This window comes from Camarhynchus parvulus, chromosome 5, assembly GCF_901933205.1.
Source record: "Camarhynchus parvulus chromosome 5, STF_HiC, whole genome shotgun sequence".
NCBI classification, from domain to species: Eukaryota; Metazoa; Chordata; class Aves; order Passeriformes; family Thraupidae; genus Camarhynchus; species Camarhynchus parvulus.
In genome coordinates, this window is record NC_044575.1 from 7131498 (window position 1) to 7150050 (window position 18553).

The 18553-nt window shown below is 45.1% G+C and overlaps 1 protein-coding gene across 1 annotated transcript; it reads left to right on the plus strand.

Moving 5' to 3' along the window:
• The first annotated feature begins 1343 nt into the window (after positions 1–1343).
• Positions 1344–17993, plus strand: CCND1 (cyclin D1). The gene is made up of 5 exons (XM_030949008.1): positions 1344–1799; positions 3489–3704; positions 4143–4302; positions 9364–9512; positions 14512–17993. The coding sequence occupies exons 1-5, from the start codon at positions 1602–1604 to the stop codon at positions 14665–14667; spliced, it is 879 nt and encodes a 292-aa protein (XP_030804868.1). The 5' UTR covers positions 1344–1601; the 3' UTR covers positions 14668–17993.
• The last annotated feature ends 560 nt before the right edge of the window (positions 17994–18553 follow it).

Consider the following 18553-nt stretch of genomic DNA (forward strand, 5'->3'; position numbering starts at 1 on the left):
CAAGCAAACGAGTAAATGAGAAAAGACGGGCACAGTCCGTGCAAAGAGATTACATAAACACACAACCGTGCAACAACATGCCCTGTGATCTTTGGCACTGCTCTCCCTGCGGGTCACGGAGGAGAGATGCTGTGTCCTCCATGGCCAGCAGCCCCTGCCACCAGCGGGAGTTTCTGCCATCAGTGTTGCACCCCCGGCAGGTATTCATCACCCAGGTGATGCTGAAGCACCGAGGCTGAGGTTAATCCTTGCACCCCAATTTAGAGCCTTCCTGCTTCTCCCTACACCACCTTGGGGCAGGACAAGTCACTCCTCCCCTGCATTAGCCTCACCGCCGGTGCTCCCCAGCAGGCCTCAAGCTGCGCTGGCAGCCCCTGGCAAAGTGAGGCTTTCAGAGATGCCCTTTTTTAACAGAAACAGCACCAAGCAGAGCGTGCTCAGGTACAGGAGGCTCAGCCAGGGAGCAGGAGTTATTTGCAGCAGGGCCCCATCACGCGTGGACAGAATGTCCTGGACACGCCAGTGAGGCCCCCGCAGGCTCCAGCACTTCCACCCCACCAGCTCGTGTCCCCAGCGGTGCTGGAGGGAGCCCTGGCCTCCATGGTGCTGCTCCACAGGGATATTTTTCCTGGGTGGGGTGCCGAGTGTGGCCTTCCCCGGTGTGCAGGATTAACTCTCGCCCTGTCCCCTGCCACCTCCGCGCCCCTCTGGGAAGGTGAAACCTTTAAAGTGAAAGGCAAGACCTTAAAAAAAAAAAAAAAAAGAAAGGTTGGAAAATTAACCATCTTGGCAGAGCGGTGGGCACCCCAATTGTTTAAAAAATTTGGTGTGCGGTAAAAAACCATCCTGGCTGGGAAAAAACAGGGCTGAGGAAATGGGAGAAAGGTTTTCCCTTGGGATCAGCTACAAAGAGGAGTAGGCGTTCAGGTTGGGAGCGTGCCTTTTTAAAGGACAGCATGGCAGCTTCGTGCCAGTGACAGCACTAATAATAATAATAATAATAATAATAATAATAATAATATAATATTGATAGCAAACAGCGAGGCACTGGTGCTGCTCCGCTCCCCTCCCTGGCGCCCCCGTAAAATAATACAAAGTCTCCTTGCATTTCTCTCCCTGGTGTCTGTGTGTGGCCTTAGCCCCATTCATCATTTGGCTCCCAGTGCAGAACTTGCTCCATTTTTAAAATTATGCATGATCCACTGAAGAGACAATTTGGGTTTCCCCCACTTCTGCCTTGCCCTTGAAGAAAGCGAGCCCTTGTCTCATTTGCATTAAAACCCTGCTCTCTATAAGCTAAGCAAAGGGGAAGGACTTGAAGCCTATGGGATGGCTTTAGGGCTCTGCCCCTTGCTTTTGGCTCTCTCTCTCTTTCTCATTCTCTCTCGTGCTTTGATCTCTGCTTAACAACAGTAACGTCACAGAGACTACACCAGGAGAGTTTTGTTGGAAGTTAGAAAGTTTTTCAGCCTCCAGAGGGCTGTAGCGGCAGTAGCAGAAGCAGCATCCAAGGGACTCCTGGAAGGGGAAGAGAGAGAGAGCGAGCGAGCGGCTGACTCAGTCCTGCAGCAGAGAACTGACTCGAGGCGACGAAGGCAGACATGGAACATCAGCTGCTGTGCTGCGAGGTGGAGACCATCCGACGAGCCTACCTGGATGCCAACCTCCTCAATGACAGGGTGCTGCAGACAATGCTCAAGGCGGAGGAGACCTGCTCGCCCTCCGTCTCCTACTTCAAGTGCGTGCAGAAAGAAATCTTGCCATATATGAGGAAAATAGTTGCCACTTGGATGCTGGAGGTTTGTATCTTTCGACGACTTTTTTTCCTTGCAAGCTCCGGCCACCGAAACGAATTAATCCGGGGGAGCCGCTGCCCCATCTCCTTCCCCCCGCCTTTCCCCCGGGATCGCTAGCCCGGCTCGGCACACGTTGCCTGCCCTCGGAGACGCCCGCGTGGAACGAGGGGACGCGGCCCGAGGTGGCGGCGGCCGCCGGCTCCGTGTCCCCGCTGCCGCCGCCGGGTCCCGGCGCCGAGGGGCGGCGGACGAGCCCCCCCCACCCCCGTCCGGTGCCCCCGGGGCTCGGGGGGCGCCCGGCACCTTTTCCGGCCGTCGGGGCTCGGCGGTGCCGGGGCAGAGCCGGCTCGGGGCTCCCCCGGCCCGGCCGCCGAAGCCCCGGCCGTGCCGCCAGCCCCTGCTGCCAGCCCGTGTTTTCTGGGGGATTTTTATTTTAAATTAATATCCTTGTACACGTATGCAAGCGGCTGCCCGTGCCAGTATTATGCGCCATCTTTGTTCTTTTATTTGCAAAGCAAAAGTGTTTATTAATCGGGAGAAAAACGAAGAAAGTCCCGGGGAGCAAAGCCAAGGGTGTGTGTGTGTGTGTGTGTGTGTGTGTGTGTGTGTGTGGCGGGGGGGAGCGGGGGAAGGGGCCGGGGGAGGAAGGTCGGGGGCCGGGGGACCCCGCTGGGGCTGCGGGCAGGGGGACCGGCCCGAGGGGCTCCGGCCTTTCTGGGGGGAGCTGCAGGGTGAAAGTTTCTTTGTTCAGCGCGAAGAGAGGCTGGAGCTGCGGTCACCCCTCAAAGGCACGCTTGTGCTGCGGCAGCGAGCGGCAAGGTCGCCTGGGAAAAACCAGTTGGAAAGGGCCCGGTCCCTGGCGAGACACGTCTGGGGGGGATCCCAGAGGGAGCCCCAGGAGCTGGGCTACATTTTCATGCCTTTTCGGAAGCCCTGGGTGCCCGCGATGTATTTTTAATTAATTTTTGAAACCGCAGCGCCCTGCCTTGCTCTGGGAAATGTCGCGCCCGGCTGTGCTGCAGGGCGAGAGAGGGAGGCGGTGGATTTCACTTCGGGGGATCCTCCTGGAGCCCCCCAGCAGCACCAGAGGCACGGGTCTCGGTAAAGGACCCCCGCCGCTTCATTTTCAGCCTTTTTGGAGAGCTCGAATTATTTTTTAAATATTTTTAAATATTTTTTGAAAAGATGACGTCTGGGGAAATGAGGCTGGACGCCACCTTTGTGTCTCGACCGGAGGGGAATCGGCAGAACAACGGCAACTTAGATGAAAAAATAAAAGCGAAATAAATAAATCCGGGGCCGAGCCCGGCTCTGCACCCCGTTACCGACCACGGGGGTCAGCATTTTCCTCCGCTTTCCGTCTTCTTCCCTTTTTAAAAATTTGTTCTTAGGGGCTGAAAAACTGGGCACAGACCTCTTCTTCGATTACCCTCCTCCCCTTTTGCCATGAATCGCCTGCGGGTTTCTAACGCAACATTTCCCCCCACTTTGTCACTCGTGACTTTCATTTTCTTTGATGCCGCTGCTTTTCCCATATTTATCCATTTTCCCCAACTGCGTTTCCTCCTCGTCTCCTTCAACCTTGCCCTTCAAAGCCTGGGGGTGAGGGAGGAGGGAGGGCGAGAGCAGCGGGACAAGCCTGGCTTTCGCCTCAATTAAATTATTCTTCAACGATCTCTCTCCTTCTTGCAGGTTTGCGAGGAGCAGAAGTGCGAAGAGGAAGTTTTCCCCTTGGCTATGAATTATTTGGACAGATTTTTGTCGTTCGAACCCCTCAAGAAAAGCCGATTGCAATTGCTCGGAGCTACCTGCATGTTTGTGGCTTCAAAAATGAAGGAAACTATTCCTCTGACCGCAGAAAAACTGTGCATTTATACAGATAACTCCATTAGACCCGACGAATTACTGGTAATTTCACGTTCAGTCACTTCAAGAATAAAAAAAAAATAGATTCAAACATTTAAAAAAAAAAAATATATATATATAAATATATAGGGGAAAATGACAGCAACGCCGCACGTTGGGAAGCGGCGGGCGGGAGCTGCGGATGCGGCGGCGGGCCGGGATGGGGCCGGGATGGGATCGGGATCGGGAGCGGCACCGGCTCCCCCGCGCGGCCGGCCCGGCGCTGGGCGGCCCGCGGGCTCCCCCTGGCGGCCGCGGCGGGCGCTGCCCCGGCGCGGGGGGACCCGGTGCCGCTCCCGGCCCGGCGCTGCTGCCGCTGCTGCTGCCGCCGAGCCCCGGCACCGCCGTGTGCGAGCGGCTCTAACCACGCTCCCCCCCCCCCCCCCCCCTTCTTCCTCTTCTCTCCTTCCCCCTTCCCGTCCCTCTCTTCTCTCTTTGCAGCAAATGGAGCTGCTGCTGGTGAATAAGCTGAAATGGAATCTGGCCGCAATGACCCCCCACGATTTCATTGAACATTTCCTCACTAAAATGCCTCTGGCAGAGGACACCAAGCAGATCATCCGTAAACATGCTCAGACTTTTGTGGCTCTGTGCGCTACAGGTATGAGCCCTGCACGTTGCGCAAAGCGCGTTGCTCCCCGACACCATGCGCCCACCCCCTGGCTTGTAAAGCTTCCCGTAGCTGTTGGTCTCAGAGCTGCGGGGAGGTAGTTTAAGCCCCGATTATTGCCCCTTGTTTGCAGAAGGTGGATTACTATGCCAGAGGTAAGTTTTTTCTTTTCAGAAGATATTTCGCTTCTGAGTCGGAGTTCTGTGTGGATGTCAGGGAGGGAGAGGGACCCCCCCCATGGCTGTCTGTAGCTCAGCGTGGCGTGATTTCATGATTTCCTCGCCTCCCCACACCGCGTTTATGTGGGGGCTGCAAAAGGCTCACTGCCCGTGCAGGGAATCCCTCCCTGTGTGGATTCATTCTTTAGGATGAGGCAGAGGGAGATTTTCCCTGTGAATGGCTCTGCGTGGGGGTTTTAAACCTTCCCTCTTCAAGCTGCCTCTTCCTCCCCCCCGTTCCCTCCTCGGTGGCCGGTGGATTGGAGGAGGGCCACGCGGCACGGAGGCTTTTCCTGGCACAGGACCGAGCCGCTGCCATCTGCACCCTCGTGACCACGTGCTGTGCTGGAGCCATGAGCAGGGCCAGCCTCCAAAGACGCCAAGGAGCCGTGGTATCCACGCTCCAAAACCTCGGCGGGACGGACGCGCGCGGCCCGTGGCACCCGCTAGTGCCGTCTGGCTTGTTCTCCAGAGGTTGGATTTGGTGTGAAAAGGTGGAAGGAAGATGGCAGGCGCTCAGAAGGAACAAAAAAAAAAAACCCAAAAAGTTTAAAAAAAAAAAAGTTTTATTTCACAGAACCAGCCCCGCTGCGAGGCCTTAAAGGTAGAACGACCAAGCCATAAAAGACAAGTTTATAAACACTGGCGTTGCTCTTCATCTTGGGCCTAAAATCAGCGTGAGGGGCAGCTCATAGGTGAGGTTGCCTGGAGTAATGCTTGGTGCTGGGAGCGCCACAACCTTCAAACCACCGGCAGGAACGTTTTGGGAAAGTCCAGTGTGTCCCTCCATGCCAGGTTCTGCCAGATACAAGGCTGCTGCGACTCTGGAGGCATGATTTGCTAAGTTTGGAGCTAAAAAGAACGGCCACCCGGGCTCCCCTTTGGATGTGGGGATGTTTAACCTAGGTTGTTGTGTTGGCAATGACAGGGATGAAAGCAAGAGTAGTTCAAAGGTTGGAGACTTGCTAAGAGTCCAGTACTTTGATCTACTGTCGGTGTTGTTATGTTTCTTTTAGGAAGCACATCCAGAGCCTTTATTTAACACTGCTACACACCACAGCTGGAGAATGGATCAGTAAATGAGAACCATGTTCTGGGAGTTTTACTGAGCTTTTAAAAAAAACAGTGCTGAGCTCACCAGTTGGGGCCCTCTTCAGCTCCCTACTGGAGCTGGGAATATTGCCTGGGGAAGGAGCACTCAGGAAGGCTGCCACTAGGCTCTGTGTTTTTATTGTTATTTTTGGATGTCAGGGCTTTCTCTACCTTTTGCTTTTCTCATGACTTCTTTGTTGGCTAGTGAAGATCACATGTGGCTTAAGCAGCATCTGGACTTGGCTTTGCTGTTGCTGGGTTGTGCTGCATTTCCCCTTGCCAAAACGAACCTAGATGGACTGCAAATGCCTTGTGCTGCCTGGATGCTATGGGGCCCGATCCAAAGTCCACTGGAAACACTGACAGCTCGCTTAAGTGGCCTCAGGGGCAAGTGCAGTCTCTCCTCTGCCTGTGTCCTCTTCTGTAGAGGAGGTTCTCCTGTGAAGAGACTGCACAATAATGCTTGCTTAGAAAACAAACCCTTGGCCAGTTGGCTTACCGAGGTGAAGCCTGTGGAAGTGTTTGTAGATGAGTGTGTATGTGTTTGCTCCAGAAAAAGAAGGTTACGCTGCAAGGTGAAGTTGAGGGGAATTCCTCCTAGGCTCCCTCTCCAGTTGTCTGGCTAGTAGAAGTGGATTTGTTTGATTTGGTTTGGTTTTGAAAAATCCATTTTCACCAAAGGATGCCTTTGTGCTGTGGTAGGTTTGAGAGAAAAAGCGAAAAAGGAAAAAAAAAAGAAAAGAGAAAAGAAAAAAAAATTACCAGGGCTTGTTTGAAGTTAACACATAATTGAGCTTAATGAATGGGACTTTGGCATGGCAGAGCAAGGCAGGGAGAGCTCAAAAGGAAGCAGGCCTCTTTTGGCCCAAGTTAAGACCGGTGTTGAGGGAGAACTGCAGCTCTATACAAGCATAACAATGAATAGCAACAAATATTGGAGCTTCAGCATTTCATTATGTTCCTCTGGTTATCAAAACATACCAGGCTCCATTATTATTATTATTATTATTATTATTATTATTATTATTATTATTATTAGTGCTGTTATTATTGTTATTGCTTTGGTCCTCTCCAAAGGAGAAAGAAAGATCTCCCTTTGAAATGAGCACGTTACAATTCTCCCATTCTCCGGCCTTTATAAAATTGGAAGTCTCAAGGTATGTGACCAGTTGGAACCTGTTGCATCTTGCAGCAAGTGATTTATGTTCACAGTTTTGATTTGCCTCAATGAAAAGATTTTCATTCATAGCCCCCAGCTCTCCAGACGGATGGAATTGCTGCTCCATTTAAAAAGGAAAAGGGGTGACTCGCCTTGTTAGGAATTTTTTTTAAAGCGCTGCAGCGCCTATATGCCTGCTTTGTCCTCCCTTCAGGGTGGCTGGCATTCTTCTCTCTCCTCCCCCTCCTCTCTCTCTCCCTCTCTCTCTTTTTAACAACGCTGAAGTTGTTTATTCTTTTTGGATGAAGTCTCAGATAGGCTACTGGGGATGTGTGCTTCAATTGATGGGGCCCCCTACCCCATTGTGGCTGTGTCAGGTCTAATTCATCTCACCGAAGCCCCCTTGTTCCTGAGTGCTCAATAGCGCAAGATGAGGCGATGGAGGCTGACAATGATGCCACACTCTTCACTTGGGGGCATCCAATTACAGGCGAGAGGGGCCCCCTGATTAATATGCTGAAATTAGTGGCCTCTGCCACAAATAATTCCTTGTTGAGTTGCAACAAAAAGGCAGTCCATGCTGCTTGTCTGGAGTGGTTATAGGGACAGACACAAACTGGTCATTTAAACTTCATTATCACTTTTCCACCTTGGAAAGAATGAGGGTGTGACTATGAATTCATGTTCTTGTTTACTGCTCCATTTAAAAGAAGAACACAAATATTAATCCCAAACGTGATCCTGTCAGGACGGGCTCATTAAAGTGACACATTTTGGTCATGTCCCGTTTGTGGGGCATCGTAAACAGTGTCGGGAAGGCACTGCCACTCTACCCCTCTGAGCAACCCCATCCTGGTGGGATCCCTGCTGGGAATCCCCCATTTCCAAAGTCCACCTGCAGTTCTGTGTCACTGTTTCAGTTCAGGACTGGCTTTGGAATGGCAGAGTTTTTTGGGTTTTTTTTTGGGAATGACAGCAGCTTGCTAGAAGGTGGGTGTGTTTATATCTGCCTGGAAACAGGCAGGTTAAGTGAAGGAGGCAAGAAGCCAAATTTATTTTGATGTGTTTATTTTAACATAAATGAGATGACTTCAGCTCAAGCTTGCCTTTTCACTGGCAGTGCATCCTCAAAGCTTGGCCAGAATTTCGTTCGTATCAGTTTAGTTTTGGAGGTTTGCAGGATGCTGGGCCAAGTGCCCCCTTTAAAGGTGGGTATTGGTCCAGGCCACAGTGGAGTGTCAGAGGTGTCTGAATAAACAGATTCAGAGCCAGGACTTCCATGGAGTCCTGAAGGCTTTAGTTCCACTGGTAAAACATTTACACAAAAGTTATTTTATCATAATAAAGGAGATGCATGATTTAATACTTAAACAGTTCCACTGAGCCCTCTAAGCTGTCCATTCCTTTGATTTCATTCAGGGGTTTGACAGATGGTTTATATTTTTCCAACCCTGAGGAAGTTGTATTCTGATAAAAGCTGAAGGAATGTATCTCAGGTTCTGGTGTACATTGCAGTGTTTCCCTTTCTCCCTCACAAAACTGGACCTTGACTTGTGCCACTTGCTTCCTTTGTTCCTGATTCTCCTCCAAGGTGTTGACTGCCACAGATCAAATGCATTCCTGCTCAGCAGAAAAGAGTCTTATCATTAAAATGTAGACTATTATTATTATTATTAAAAAAAAAAAAACTAGAAAAACTCAAACCAAACCAAACAAACCCAAAGGAAAAACATGCTAAATGGCAGAGATAGCCCCTTAAGGGATCCTGGGAGTGGCTTTGTGGAGAGACCTACAGCAATGCAGTCTGGAAGGGGGCCCAGCCTCTTGTCAGCATGGTGTCACATCAGAATGTAACTGATTGTCCGCCAATTCTTGGGACCCCCGTCACTTAGTTATGCCACATTTACATTAAATCCCTGTTGCCAGGATGGATGGCAGCCACTGACAAGAGACTAGGTTGAGACAAAGCATTTTTAAGATGAAACCTTAATTTAAATATGGATTATCTGCCTCCTGACAGGGTTAAGCAGTCTTTCTCTTTTCTTTCTTTTTGTTGATGTTGTTGTTCATTAAAGAAATATTCCTTTTGAGTGTCAGAGCAAAGGTTTCTGCTTTAAAGGGGCCCAGGGCTGGTTGTTAGAGTGCACCTTGGATCTGACCGTGCAAAACACTGCAGGATGTGAACAGGTTTTCTCAGATGTGCAGTGCCATTGACCCCCCCCGGCATTATTCACCGGAGCAAAGCATTTAAACCTGGACAAATGGGGGCCCTGCTTATGATAAAAGTACCTCCAAGTGATGAATGGCCTCCCAGGCCCAGTGCTAGGAAGGGCCACTCTCTGCAGAGCAGTTGCTCATGTGCATAAGTGTTTGCAGGTTTGGACCTGTAAGAGTTTTACAGCAGGAGGCACCTTTCTGCTCACCATTTGCACTGCCTTTTTGGATGCAATAGTTGGCAGCTGAAAGCCATGCTGGTACAAAGAGTGTATGTGTATGGACAGGCTTCTCCTAAAGCAATCATTTCAGTCTTTTTTTTTCTCTCTTTTTTTTCTTTTTTTTTTTTTCTCTCCTTTTTTCATGCAGATATTAAATTTATTTCAAACCCACCCTCCATGATCGCAGCTGGCAGCGTGGTAGCAGCTGTGCAAGGCCTGCATCTGGGGAACACTAACACTTTCCTCTCCTATCAATGCCTCACACATTTCCTATCACAAGTTATCAAATGTGATCCGGTAAGTGACTCTTCCTCTCGGTTGATCTCCTGCATTAAGGGTTTTTTAAGAATGAATGCCTGCTTGCTGCACGGGAGCTAATCTGACAGTAAATCTTGGGAAAGGTCAAGCCTCAGAGTGGGGGTTCTCAAGTTGTTCTCTTGTGCCCAGCCTGCTTGTTTGGCTGTTGTGATGCCCACTGTGATTATCTGTGATGCCCGGTTGGGAATGGCACATCCAGCTCGGGTGTTTGGGACAGAAGGAAGCCCTGCCCTGACTTAGGATGTGTTTGGCTGGGGCTAATTAAACCAGGAGCCCCTGTAAAACAAAACTTGGGGAATAAGAGCAGGAAACAGTTGCTGAGACCTTGTGGTAACTCTGACCTTATCTTTGACCATTCTTGAGGCCTTTTATTGTGCCAAGTGGTGTGAAAAAGCTCTTCTTAAAAGAGTTCTAATGATCTAATTTGGTTTATTACGTGCTGGACCTTCACAGTAGCTGGTATTGAATTCCTTTTTGGAACGAGTGCTTGTCCCACGACTTTGTGACAAGGTAGATGGTCCTCACAGGACCCTTCATTTTGCCCTGCAGCTTCCAGGAGATGCACATCAGTAACTAGTGAGCAATAAACCTTTCACGAGTGAATGGGCCAGGAAGGGAGCCTACAAGGAAGACCTAAAGTCAATGATCCATGTCATAATGGTGTGTGAAGTTGGGGCAGAGTTGAGCTTTGTTTTGTAACAATGTGGAAGACCAATAAATGGATGCTTTAAAAAGGTTCTTGTGAGGTCTCCAAGAGCTGGACAATGAGTCAAATAAAGACAACTCTGTGGTGAGGAGCAGAATCTTGGAGATGCTGTTAAATTATTTTACATGTTAATAATTTAAATGCATAGAAAACTGTCCCAGTCCAGCCACTGCAAAACTGGGTCTGTGTAGTTGGGCTTTGTTGATGGGATTGAGCAATTTCATTGCAATTAATTATTCTCAAATGAATATTTTCCCTTTGATAGACTGTGTGAAACAATTGCTGAAAAATGCAGTATCTCAGCTTGTTATTTTATGTTATCACCTGAACAGTGCCTCAGTATCGAGCACGTTCTTTTTGCCACTTCTATCACTGCAGCTGAAGTAATACAGTGTGGAAGCGTTAAATGCTCTAAGCACCCGAAATGCTGAATGCTCTTAAGAAATGCTGAACTAATGGGCTGCTCAGTTTGGTATGCACGTGTGGTGCTTTTAGTCAGTTTGTGAACAATGCAGATAATTCCAGTATGGGGTTGGCCACTGTCCAGGGTGAGATGTTTGAAGCAGGTACTGAGGGAAAATGCTTGCTGTCTGTCCAGGCAGCATCTTGATTCAAGCAGGATGATTTAACCATTCCTGATACTGGGCACTGGAATGGATTCTCTCACATCATGCAGAACAACCTGTCCTTATGTGACTTGACTTAGTTGATGACAGAGCTCTTGAAAAAGAAAACAAAGTTGCTTTAGCAAGAAAAGAGGATTTTTTTTTATTATTATTTCGTTTTAATTGTCCTGAGTCATTGCAAGGCCACAATCTGTTTGACCTGGGCTTGGTTAACAGCTTGAAAAGGGAGTAACTCCCCTCCAGCTTCCAGTGCTAAATATATTCATGTGTTCGGTAGAAATAAGGATTTTGTATGGATTGCTACTGAAAATGAGCATCACAAAGTTCTGTGTATGCACAGGTATATTGTTGTGTTTGGAGTGGAGTAAGGCAACAGCAGCTTCCACTGCAATTGTTCTGGGGGAGGAATCTGCTTGGTTTCATACAGAGCATCATTCCCCTGCAGGGAGACTTTCCCAAAATACCTGTCTGTGTAAGCCATGGTATCAAATGCCATTCCTGCTATCCCATTTCACTAGGATTTGTATGGAACCAGTGATGGTCCCCCTTGTCAGGGAACAGGTTTTATATTGGATGGTCTTGGAATGTTAAGAGCAGGGCTGGTGTTCCCCCTGATGATCTGTTTGCTGGAGCACAGGTCTGTTGGATTTCAGGTTACATAATTACACTTTTTTTACCTTTAGTCTCAAAGAGAGCTGAATCTAAAGTAAAATGAATATCACCTGATTGGAATTCCTTTATGGTTCATGTTGATGTGTTGGTAGGAGTCCAATTTCCCATTTTGCCTTTGATCAGGGGTAATTAGAAGTCAGATAATCACAATTAGAAGTCTTGGGCTGTCTTCCATCATTCTGTTCTTGACCCCATCATCCAAACAGATGGAATTTTACCTGACATTCATTTCCAGGCTAGAAATTTGCTGAACTAGATTAGATTGGGTCTCCATGCTGTCTGTTAGTGCACTGGAATTCGCCTCCTGCCTGCCCCTTCTCAGAGGCACCTTCAAACATGTGCTTGTTATCCAGAACGGGTCAGGCAGGAACAAAGGATTTCCAAGCAGTTCCTTTTTTGTTGTTGTTTGTTTCCTTTCCTGTGTGACCCTGGAGCCTGATCATGTCCACTGTGTCTTAAAGGTATTTGACCACATCAGTTAAGCTAGCAAGTCTTTTTTTTTTTTCTTTTTTTTTTTCACTGAGGAGCTTAATTAATCCAGGAAGGGTTTATGACCTTGAACAAACTGTGGGCATTGAAAATTTGGGTAGTGAAGCAGAAAAGTTGTTGGGAGAAGTTATCAGAGTAATGCACAAGTTTTGTATTTGCTTTTCAGTGTTGGGAAGTACTGAGAATGAAAACAGCTTTGGTGAGGTTGTTCACAGTGAATTTTATGTTTTGCAGTTGTTTTTTGCTAGCTCTAATGCATTCCTACAGGCAAACTCTTTATCTAATAGCCATGTGAATAAGACATGGACAAAATGCCTTAAAGAGTAAAAAAAAAGGTTTCATTCAACTGTAGCTTAAGACAGTCTGTTCATAATATATTGTAAAGATTGTTTTTAAAAGAAGAGTTACAGCATGCTGCACTCTGAGAATTTTAAATTAAAAAAAATTCCCTGGGCAAAAAGTACCTTTAAATTACATAGTCCTATGTAATTATTCATAACTGGACTCCAGAGGGAGAAGAATAGGTATTTATAGAAATTCTTTTGAGTGGTTTTAGTTTTCAGAGCTCAAACACGATACATGCAAATGGTCAGGACTAAAAAAAAAACCCCACAAAGTTCCCATCAAAACTCACCATAAAATCTACTCCCACCTGAAAAAAAAAAACACCCTTAAAACAAAACCCAAGACGATTCATTCTACTCTGAAAAATTAAAATACTTTCAGTTTGGGCCACTGAACGTGCTAAAAGAGAATTATCCCCAGAAGTGGCTTTGTAAAGCCAGGATCACCTAAAGCTGGCGTGGACCTGTGGTCCAAGGGGGAGCCTTACAGTCAGGATTGATCCATCATATCTGGAGGAGGGCTGGGTGCAGGCACTTCATAGAGACCTTATTGTGAAGGCCAGAGGTATGCAGGAGCCAAAGGCATGATGATGACTTTAGGATATGAGGCGTTTCTTTTTGTCATTTAAAACGCTGTGTGTCTCTGTCAAGAGGAAATATTACACTAGGCTTTAAACCAGGAAAGGTCATAGGTTATGTGTTTTCAGTGAGCTGTAACTGATGGTCTGATCTGCTTAGAGGTAGGATTAACCTCCCTCTCTCTCAGAAAGGACTTGCAGAGAATTGTTTGCTTGGGTTTCTAATCTTATTTTACCCCAAATGCCATGTGCCCTTATTGGTGGCAGAGGAGATTCTTGTGGTAGTGGAATCAGTGAAAAGCTGGTAGATCACACAAGAAGCCTCTGAATGAAGGCAGAATTGAAACTGGGAAATAAAGAAAACAGCAGGCAGGTCACCCTCTCAGGAAAACAACATTCATTCTCAGTCATGCACATCCTAACACTTTTGATGGCAATTTATCATGGAAGACTGGGTTCACCGCAAGGGCTAACACATGTCATAGGTTAAATCAGAAAAGGCAATGCTGAAAGGAAACTTCAAAGTCCTTCATGCACAGAGTTAAAGATGTTGGGGGGAAAAGCTTACCGTGTTTGTTATAAAGATAAGGGTAAACAGCACGCTGGATGAGTTTTGGCAAAATGCTGTGGGATTGTTTGGGCTGTTTAGGGCTCCATTTCTGTGCCACTGCTGTGGGCGTACAGACCTCCACAGCCTGCAGGAAGCTGTGCAGGTTGAGCTAAAAGGCCTTCTCCAATGCTGGTGGCTGGGAATCTGATCTCTCTCCTCATGGTGTGGCATAATGCCTGGGGGAAGTTGCCTTTCCCCACCACACACAAGATCTTTCTTAGTTCTTGATGGTTTTTTTAATTTCCAGCGAGGCCTGTGCAGCCTCCTGAACCCTTAGGAGGAGTTGTGCACAATCCAGCTTGGAGAAAGCACTTTGGAAGTGAGGGGAAAATGTCTCACAAGTGGAAGTGAGAGGAAAATGTCTCACCCTGACTGAGATGGGCTTGGTAGCGTATGGCTATGGAGGTGCTTTGTGGTGCTCCTGAGAGACCTCTCCCTTTTGGGGTCTGGCAGTCCAGTCCATCTCTGGAGATGCTTTCAGGGTTAGGAATTTATTTATCAGCTGCCCACAGCTGGACATTGCAGCAGCTGGCAGGCAATCTCAACATATAAAAGGCATTTCTGTCATTGGAATTTAGCCTTGGGAGGAAAGTCAGTGTTGGTGATCATCACTTCTAGCAGACTCCACTGCTGAAGGGTTCTTGGGGTAAAAGCAGAAATCACAGTTGTGAGCAGTGGGCTTGTAGAGAACTGTAAACAGCACAGGGAGAGAAGCAGCAGTGCAAGGTATAATCTGCAAAAAAACCCAGGCTTGCTCAGCCAGTCCTTTCCCTGTCGGGTGCTTCTGCTCTTCCCACCCTCCTTTCCAGCCTGCTGCTCTCCCAGATAACCTGGTAACATTTCTCTTGCTTTGTCAAGAAACCGGTGTTTTAGCCTGTGATCTTTCTAAAGGACTCTTGGGTCTCTCTCTCTCTCTCTCTCTCTCCTCACCCTTCCATTGCACCCTGCTGCAGGATTGTTTACGAGCCTGCCAAGAACAGATTGAGTCCCTCCTGGAGTCCAGTCTACGCCAGGCACAGCAGCACAACGTATCCTCAGAAACAAAGACTGTAGAGGACGAAGCAGACCTCTCCTGCACACCTACTGATGTGCGAGACGTGAACATTTAAAGAGGACTTCCTAAATGGATTTGCTTGGCAAGAAGAGCAGACAAAGAAAGGGCATCTGAGAAGGAATCGGCGTCAGGATCTCCCCCCCAGAAACCCTTTTCTCCAGGACATTTTTATACCAGAAGGGAAAACCAGTCTTGTTATATTTTTTTCTCGCTCTGTCTCCCTTCCATCTGTGACTTCAAACAAACAAATAAACAAAAAATACCCCAAAAACTGTCTTAAAAAAAGAAAAAATAGTATTTGCATTACCCCCAGGGGTTTGTGCTACAAAAATAGAGGATTTTATACAATAATAATCAACTAGTTTTTATATTAAAGTGTTCTTGTCTGTATGTTGTAAAAATAGGCATTAACACACGAAATGTCTCCAGGGGAGGTATTAGATTTGATTTCTTACATATAAAACAAACCAACCAACCATTTTTAAAGTAGAAGAGGGTGTTTTTTTTTTAGATAGTAAATGAAATATTCTTTTTCTTTAAAAAGCATAGCTTTAACGCAGTTCTAGGCTTTTCTGTATCTTGCTTGCTTATGCATTTAGTCACTTTATAATTCATCTGTAAATGTTTATTTTATTTCCTTAGGTTTTTTTTTTATCCTCTTCACCTTATAAATGGTTAACGTAACCCATAAGTTAGTGTATATTAGTATGCAGCATTATTATATGTTAATCTTTTTTTTTTTTTTTTTTTTGTGCCTGTGGATTGCCTGTGCATTGAGGCATTTGTAGGGTTCCAGCTTAGCGTGGTTGGGAAAGGCCAATGTACTACTCATACAGGACCCTATTATAAAGAGAAACCGAAATAGTGACATAATATATTATATTTTTGTAATCTTCCTATTTTTGTAGTTACCTGTGTAAAAATGCTGTTCTGACCCCACAGATATTCAGCCTAATTATGGTCAGGTTCAATCCACAGTTCAGTCTTTTTTTGTTTTTGTTCGTTTGTAATATTCTAAAACCATTCCATTCAAAGCACTTTCAGTCCATTAGATATAGGAAATACATTCTTTTATTGTGTGGGAATTTTTTTTTGTTTGTTTTTTTAATGGAATGGTTTGGAAATATATAAAGTGCTTGTTGGCAAACTTGGAATTGCAAAGCAAGTGCATTTAACTATGGTGTTAGAGGAGACGTGATTCTTTTTTTCCGAAGGTTGTGTTCCAGTGAGAGAAAATTGCATTCACAAATTGCCAGGATATCTTCCTTTCCTTTTCTATAGAAAAGTTTGGAGTTTAGAATCCTTTGGTGCCAACTCATCTTTATAAATTAGGGGCCTTAAAGGTTCACATATAGGACACATAGTTTTAAGGATTATCGCTAGATGTTTTTACAACTGAAGGTTTTTAAACACTAAAATATATAATTTATAGTTAAGGCTAAAAAGAATATTTATTGCAGAGGATGTTCGTAAGGCCAGTATGATTTGTAAATTAATGCAATCGCCCCTTTTGAAAAAGAAAATCTTTCTACCCTTGATGTTGCAGTTTTAACCCAGCTTATTAAAGCAAAAAAAAGGACACGCTTCAAAGAGCAAACCCAAAACCAGGCAGTCTATTTGGCCCCTTCCTATACATTTTCAAAAGCAGTCTAACCAAGAAAAAACGCCATAGTTAATAGATATGAAAATTGGAGTACTTGAAAGAAGTTTTTATTCCAGAATATGCCCCGTTTGGTTTTTTTTTTTAATTTAGCTACAAATAGAAAATTTGCACATCTTGGCTATGTATCTTTTTATTATTATTTTAGAAAGTAGCTGAAGGGACGTGGACATAGCTGTTGAAGTTGATGCTCGAGGAGAATGTGATGGTGAAATGTATGTGAGAAAACTGCCGCTAAGGTGTTGATTGTAAAAAAAAAAAACAACAACAACAAAAAGAACAAAAAAAGGAAAAAAGATTAAAAAATTCAAAAGATAAAAAAAAAGAGAAAAAGACAAAAGAAAAGGAGTGGATGCTCCATTTTTATTGAGCTGCTATGGATAAATTCCCAGCATGGTTTGAAAAAAAATTAACATTGCTTTTCTGTATCTTTGTCATTGTGTTTTGCTGCTATTTTGTGGATCAGTTTTTTTTTTTTTTTTTGTTATACAATGTCATATACTGCCATGTAATAGGTTTTAATTTTCTCATAGAAAGTTATATTATTGACATCATTTTTTTGGAAGATTTTTTATGTGATCAATTTTTACTTAATGTGATTACTGCTCTATTCCAAAAAAGGTTCCTGTTTCACAATACCTCATACTTCAGTTACCCGTGTCTAGACCAGGTTTTGATGTTCTTACAGTGCCTCATAGTTCTACTGCAAACGGAAATGCATCAAACGTTGCTCTGAATGGGTCTCTGCATTAATTTAAAAACTAGCAGACATTTCAGAAGATCAATTTATGTCAAGGGTTGGTTGTTTTTTGGTTTTTTTTTGTTTTTTGGTTTTTGTTATGCATTTTATAAAGCTGGATACTTTGTCTGATCTGGGGTTTATTATCATAGTAGTTTTAAGTTGTGTTACTAGCCACATTGATATATGAAAGGTGCATTATAATATAACTCTTGTGTGCCACCTGATGTGGTTCTCCCTCAGCTAGGACACATCATTTGGTATGATAGGTTATCTTCTGGAACTCTAAGTATTTTGTGTGTTTAATCTGTTATGATATACTAGGGTTTTTTTGTTTGTTTTGTTTTTTTTTTTTTATAATTATAGCATAATGCTAATTTAAAGAAAAGCCTGTAAATCTCATAAATAAGCCAGCTAACAGAGTTGTATGCTGAAGAATAATCTAGCTGTTGCCTGTATGCTGCTAAACCAAAACAGAATTAGAACTCATTTTGAGGCAAATGCAGTTAAGATCCTACATAGTGCATAAATAAGCATTGCAATGCTACTAGCAGTCGCAGGACCCAGGAGGACTGGATACATTCTGTCCAAATTTCAGGAACATTTCTTACTGCTTACCTCATAAAACACTTCTGTTTGTGGCATCTCTGTGTCCCTGAACCAAACATGATTATTGAGTTTAGTGCTTGTTGGTTTTATTATGTGTTACACTGAGTGGTAGTGTGTACTGCAAATTTTTTTGAAATATTGTATGTACTGAAAAAGGCCAAATCCAGATAAGTGGGTTCACGTGCCAACAGAGATGCTTTATTTGTCACATTATTATAACAATCTGTAGTAAGCAAAAGCAATTCAGATTTGTACATTTTTATATTGTACTTATTGGCATCACTGGTCTGAAATGCACATTTTCACCAACAGACCTGTAACAGACAAGTTTCCAGCAAAAAAATCTAAAGTCTAGAAATAAAATTGGTAAAACACAACTGTTGTCGTCTTTTAATTTACATTTAGCTTTAATTGCCTTGAAAATGCTGAATGGTTGTAACTCCCTGGTGCTGTGAGTAAAGCACGTGACATTTTCTAGGTTTGACACATTTGAAAAGCTGAAGACCTTTTGTTGTTATTTTAGGAAACTGTGGGTGTTTCGAGCCATGGGTAGGTAACTGCCTGCCTGTCACACCAATGTGTCTTTTTAAAGAAGCAAAATATTTTTTTCCCTGCCTGAAGACTTATTTTTTCACATTAAAGGAAATTAGTCATAGTAAAATGCCCTTTGGTGGTTCATGTGAATAAAGGGTAAAACAAAGTAGGTGTTGGATGGCACAGAATGCTTGCTGGTATCTTCTCATCAGTGGAAGGTTTTGTGTCCCACAAGACTTTTACAGAAGACAGTTGGTTTTAAAAGCCAGTTGGTTAAGCTGCCTTCTCTGTGCCTTCCCCTCAGACAGCTTTTACAGCTAAGAGAATACAGAATAAACCTGAAAAACAAACTGGACCTAGGACAGGAATTAGATATTATTACAAAATAAAATAAGGAAA

What these genes read in the sequence shown, in the direction of transcription:
- CCND1 (XM_030949008.1), top strand. Translation starts at nt 1,602, where the DNA reads ATGGAACATCAGCTGCTGTGCTGCGAGGTGGAGACCATCCGACGAGCC. An exon ending in TTGCCACTTGGATGCTGGAG is followed by an intron (nt 1,800 to 3,488) that starts GTTTGTATCTTT and finishes TCCTTCTTGCAG; the next exon opens with GTTTGCGAGGAGCAGAAGTG. An exon ending in TTAGACCCGACGAATTACTG is followed by an intron (nt 3,705 to 4,142) that starts GTAATTTCACGT and finishes CTCTCTTTGCAG; the next exon opens with CAAATGGAGCTGCTGCTGGT.